Genomic DNA, 5840 nt, shown 5'->3' with positions numbered 1-5840 from the left:
GAGTTTTGCACTTAAAAACGCCAACAAGTAAGTCCACTATAACGTCACACTCCAATTGTACTTGTTCAAATGTCAATTGGTATCACAGTCAGGTCCACTAACAAACAAAACCTAAAATTTGAACTAAACAAAGATTACTATCTAAGTCACAAAAAGGTAAATTGGCGCTGTGTTTTGTATATTGAAATATTACCTCTTTTTTATTATGATATATATGTTGGAATATTACATGGATCCTATTAAAAAGATACATCATTCATCTTAGAAGTTGATTTTGTATATACTAATTACATCTAAAATAAAAACTTAATTGGTATCGTGTTGAAATTTTAGAATTCATTCTCCAATTGAAGAGTGCTTTACATGTTAGTCTTTAGTAGTCTACGCTAGGAGGTTCATGATACAAAAGGTCTAATAAACCTTTTAACTTATATTACTAAAGCTCAACATGAAAACAATCCTCTAATTGTGTCAATGCTAAACTTCCAACACTTTTCATAAACTTAAGTCAACTTCAACGCAGTTAGACCAATTATGCACAAACCATGAGGATACTATAAAACAAGTATGATGTTACATAAAATAAAACATGAGGATATCTATCTTGCATCAACTCACCAAGATGACGACGAACAAGTACATAAAACAAGTCGCGACTATTTAACATACAAATGGTGGGTTACATAACAGCATGCACAGGGCTGCTCGTGAAGGACAATAGCCCAGTATATCTCTCAAGGGGATGGAAATTTTCAGTGATAAAAATAAAAAAATTAAATCAGACACAATATTATTCTTGAACACAAGCAAACCATGGGAATACATTCATAGTCTTCGTGTATCATCATCATTTCTTTAGCACACTGCAAAATGGGCATGACAAGTCAGAAGGTTTATCTCAAGAAGCAAAGAAAGAATGGAAGACAGCCAAATACCACCCCAAAACACATGCTAGATATTAAAAGTCCAAGTGATGTTATAAGGAAAGTGCCGCGCAGCTACAACATCGGTAACATAAGTATTCCACTAATAATGCCTTGAATACATTAGAGTACTCAAATTTTTGGTGCAGACAGGACATAATAAATTTCACCGCCATTGTATTGTAACAATGAAATTAATTTATACTCTAGTTTTCTTATATTTCAAAGACAACAAATGAAAGAGATGAAAAATACGAGCACAAATCCTAATTTCAAATAAAGCATTAAAATTCCTATCATAACATGATTATCATCTCCACATATGTGATCAAATTTTTGTATATGATGCCATAATTTCAAATATTCTAGAAATTTGATTGGCTAGAGAGGTTCGCGAATAACATCATGTCATATCATAGGCCCAAGGTTTCTAAGGTGTATAGGAGGAGCTCAAAAGGTGAATTCACCTGATCCACTTAGATGATGCATCACTCTTGATCAGAATTAGATGTGAGAGTGTGTCTTAACTCTTAGCTAAGCGCCTAGCTGAAAAGGGCAAGGATTCATGTAGACTAAACTCCTTGATGGAGTTAACGGAAAGACGAAATGCTTTGGGGAGCGCGATCAGGATTAGAAGTGAGAGTCTTTGCCTAGCTACTACTAATAGTAGTGGTAGTAGTAGTAATTGTAGTGTTAATTGGTAACGAGTTTGTAAGAGGGGATCGGAGTGTAAGCGTGGGAGGAGACAAGAGTGGCAGGCTGAAAATCAGTTGGGATTTGGGAGAGAGTTAACCTCTCGAACTGTCTACAGCACTATCACTCCGTATCTGCACTTTTCCTATTTTTCTCAGCAATTTCTTCTTGTAATCAGTAGTTCCTGACCTGATATCTACTTGATTCAGACCTAAGGTTCCATATCAATATATATATTTTTTCTTATTCTATCTTATATCTTTTATCAATAGTTTTACTAAATATCCACTGGTAGAACCAACTGGTATATGTTTACCGAAAATGGGGAAGAAACCCCTTTGATTACAAACAATGGCAGCACTGCGATGGTCTGCTTACCTCCTAATGCCAAAAGGACCTATTCCTCACAAATGACAAGACGATCCCCTCTCTAATCTCTCCTCTCTATTCATAGGCAGCATGCCTTATTTATCCTAACTATCTCTCAACACACCCATTATCTAACTTCTTAACTAACAACTTCATAACTAACAATATCAGAGCTATCAGTTTCCCCCTAAACATAGACCTTGTCCTTAAGGTGAAGAATTATGTAAGGAAATAGCCCCAAAAACTCTTGCAGACTCGTAGCTTCAGATGTTGGCAAGATGAAGGCCCAATTCTATTTGAAGTGTTGAAAATTAGCTGAAAAGAGCCCGCGTGGAGGTGTAGAACAAATATCATTCTGTAGGACTTGCACCCTTTTCCACTAATAAAGGTCTGACTCATTAAGACCACACCTGGGCCCAATATGTGAAATTGGGACCGTAGCCTAGACGGCCTAGTCAACAGTTTCTTTTCATATATGCAAACAACACGAGAGGTTGGTGCGGCAGCTCTCCTCCCTTCCATCTGGGTAACAAAAGCTCTCAAGTGCACCGCACCACGAGGTGAGTCCGGTAGTTTTAGCAATGGCAGCTTTGCCACCATGTTTAATATTCCCAATAGATTATGGAGTTGCGGTGCTAGTCTTGGCAGCTCGGTGGAAGTACCATTGTCTGGAGGTTCCAGTCTGAGCAAAACCTGACCCTCCAAGAATGTTGCAGGGTCTTTCAATTTCTGTTCTACCTTTGCTTCTCCCACGAGGCCCAGACTTTCTGTTGTGTTATCCGCTTTCTTCCCACGCATTCATGATTATTTTCTTGGTTTTTCAGCCGCATTGACTCTCGTTTCCCTTCTGGATTCATTTCTGTTCTTCTCACTTCCAATTGTTTGCTTTCATTTTCAGATGTCACTTGTTCTAGCTTCTCTTCTTGAACCTCAAATGACAATATGATCCCCTTCCTAATCACTCCTCTCTATTTAGAGAAAGCAGGCCTTATTTGGCCCAACTAAGTAACTATCTCTGAACACATCCACTAACTAACTTCTTAACTAACAATAACAGATCTATCAATCACAATCTCCTCTAATTTCAAATGAATGCCTTAATCACACTAATAAAAAAATGTATATGAGAAATAAGACAGAAAGAGAACAAAATGTTTCCACAATAAAGGTTGTATACTATGCCCAACTTTAGATTTACCGTAGGATGTCTAATTTTTAAATTTACGATTGGAATTTATGAAAAAGAAGTGCTGTGCTTTATCAATTTAATGAAAACTGAAATGAGATGGGAGTCTTACTTGTATAAGTAGGCAGCAATTCCCAAAATTATAATCAATAAAACAATATCAATACAGAAGTTTCGGCTGGATCGAAGCTGGATAAAAGCAGAAAATCATATAAGATTCAGCAATAAATCTATCACTAATAAAAATGGAAATTGATGGAAATCTAAGACCAAAAGAGGTGTAGTTAGATAACCTGATTCACGGTGTGTTTAAGTCTAACATTAGTATTCTTAAGATCAGAGGACGCCTTGTCGACCTGTAAAGATGACAAACAATTGCATATTATTTCAACTTTTTAAATAAAACTCCGAAAGCGTGCTTCCAAGATTTTGGCTTTGTTTGAGGTAATGAGAAAACCGATAATTCTTACCTTACTGTCAATCTCGTCCATCAGGGGAACTTGTCTATCCAGTTCCTGTATTCATCGAATAAATGACAAATGTAAAAACTATTACGAACACACAAGCAGCTACAGGAAGGAAGACAAATGTTAAAAAGACACTGACCTCATTCATATCATGTGCCATGTCTTTCAAAGTATCCAATCCTTCTGCAATCACATCTAAACCTTGATCCTGAAAAGTTAACGCCCAATTAGATTTGAAAGTTGAAATCATTGCAGGAGTGATAAGGAACACAGCAAACTTCTCAAACTGCTAAAAGTTACTTGCCTGTCTTATTCTACGCATTTCATATTCCTGCCTGAATTGACTTGATTGCTCAGTTGACTGGAAGTATTCATCATCAAACCGCCCATCTGTAATCAAGATGATTCAATAATACACCCAAACAGATTAAATGCTGTAGTTGCATGACCCTGATGACAGTGATGAGAGGCATGGATAGCTTCAATTACCTGAATCAAATTTAATTTCAGCACGTGAGGCAGAAGCTGCCCAGCCACCAGTTTGTTTTGGCGCAGCAGGAGTCCCATCTGGGATAGCTTGGATTCTTTCTGGCAACGCAAGAACCAGATCATTACGGGCAGCAAATTCTTGCGACGAAAGCCCTTTTACCTGTGGATACATTGGATCATGCATCATGCAAAGCTCAGTAATAGACTGAAAAAATCAGAGTTACACGCAGAAATAACAAGTCTGCCCCTTTCAAAGATAGATAGTTGCACTGCTAGAAAACTAAAAATGGGTGTCCTACAATAGAGAAATTGGATTTATTTCTCATGTCTTTTCTCAAACTTCAAATTTCATAAAAGAGATCTTCAAATCAATTGAACAAATTATCTTAACTCCCAACAAATTACTGGCTATATTAGAGTAAACAGCCATTTTAGTCCTAGATGTGTGAGGCAGTGTCACTCACTATAGTCCTTGAGTGTTTGAAATTACAGAATACACCCTGAGTGTGTTTTCTGTTAGTAATTTCAAAAAGACTGAACTGACTAATGGAAGACACGTCGGAAGACCAAACTAACCAACAAAAAACATATATATATATATATACAAGGATCAAATTGACTAACAAAAGACACATTCGGGTAAGTTTCATAATTTTGATATATTCAAGGACAAGATTCAAGAACCAAAATAACTATTAACTCATAAATTATCACCAATTTGGCAGATCAAGCCGTTTATTTACAGTTAAAAAGCTCTAGTCACAAAATTGTTGACAATTCCCAATTAAAATACCTCAAATCTCAATTACTCATTCCAACATAAATTCAAATAAAAAAACAACCTTTTTGATAGCCAACCTCTGCAACTTGGGAACCTCTTCAAGCAACCGAGCCTTAGTACGACGAATCTCCGCATTAATCGCTACAGCAGATGCCTTCCCTCTATCCTTGGAAGCAGTTTCTGCTTTCTGCACAAAATTTCAATCAATGAAAAAACAAAACAATTGACTCCGTTGAAACCCAAATTTCAAAACTTCAGAAGAATAGTTGACTAATTAGGGCACAATTTTATGATATTTTGGTGAGGTACCTGGAGTAGGGAGTCGATGTCGGAGTCAACAGAGGCGTAGAGTCTGACGAAGGCATCATCGCCTGAGACATTGGCATCCTTGTTCTTTTCGAGGTCGTATTTGTCGTACTTTTTGCAAATAGAATCAACTCGGGTTAGAATGTCGATTACGCTCATACTGTTGTTGTTTTGGGATCAAAATCCGATCTTTACTAAAGTTAACAACAAGTGATTTATTAGGGGTTATAGTAAATTTGGATCTGATTGTGTTCAGTTGAGGCTGAACTCAACAATGGATTTCTAAGGAGCGAGAGAGAGAGAGAGACCATGGACAGCTATTGGCTGTAGTAAAGTACCGACTACAAACATGAAGCAGTTTTTTATTTTTACTTTTTTAAATAAATAAAAAATAATTTTAAAACTTTAAGAAGATTTATTTATTTTATAGTTTTAATAATCTTTAGTGAAAAAACAATAAGTAGGTAATTACTCTCTTCCAATATTATTTATAAAAACTGTCATCAAGTTTTATACCGTGATAAGTATTCGTCAATATGATTTTATAAATAGTTATGGTTAAACATATCTCTAATTATCTCATGGTCGTTATTGACTATTAATTGACGGTATAATTTCTTTTTAAA

General features: G+C 36.1%; 1 protein-coding gene across 1 annotated transcript; it reads right to left on the bottom strand.

Moving 5' to 3' along the window:
• Positions 1 to 552: 552 nt before the first annotated feature.
• Positions 553 to 5565, bottom strand: LOC101499881 (syntaxin-71-like). The gene is made up of 9 exons (XM_004497434.4): positions 5218 to 5565; positions 4970 to 5095; positions 4128 to 4287; positions 3943 to 4028; positions 3778 to 3846; positions 3642 to 3686; positions 3465 to 3527; positions 3284 to 3360; positions 553 to 863 (listed from the first exon to the last, which is right to left on the bottom strand). Exons 1-9 carry the CDS (start codon positions 5371 to 5373, stop codon positions 848 to 850), a joined length of 798 nt encoding a protein of 265 aa, XP_004497491.1. The 5' UTR covers positions 5374 to 5565; the 3' UTR covers positions 553 to 847.
• Positions 5566 to 5840: the final 275 nt, after the last annotated feature.

Source organism: Cicer arietinum, chromosome 4, assembly GCF_000331145.2.
Source record: "Cicer arietinum cultivar CDC Frontier isolate Library 1 chromosome 4, Cicar.CDCFrontier_v2.0, whole genome shotgun sequence".
NCBI lineage: Eukaryota > Viridiplantae > Streptophyta > Magnoliopsida > Fabales > Fabaceae > Cicer > Cicer arietinum.
This window is presented reverse-complemented; position numbering and strand designations above follow the sequence as displayed.

Bases quoted from the DNA above. Each gene is read 5' to 3' on its own strand.
- LOC101499881 (XM_004497434.4), bottom strand. From the start codon at position 5,373: ATGAGCGTAATCGACATTCTAACCCGAGTTGATTCTATTTGCAAAAAG. The intron at 4,288-4,969 runs GTTGTTTTTTTA...ATGTATCCACAG, and splicing joins AGAGGTTGGCTATCAAAAAG to GTAAAAGGGCTTTCGTCGCA. The intron at 3,361-3,464 runs GTTATCTAACTA...GCTTTTATCCAG, and splicing joins TTAAACACACCGTGAATCAG to CTTCGATCCAGCCGAAACTT.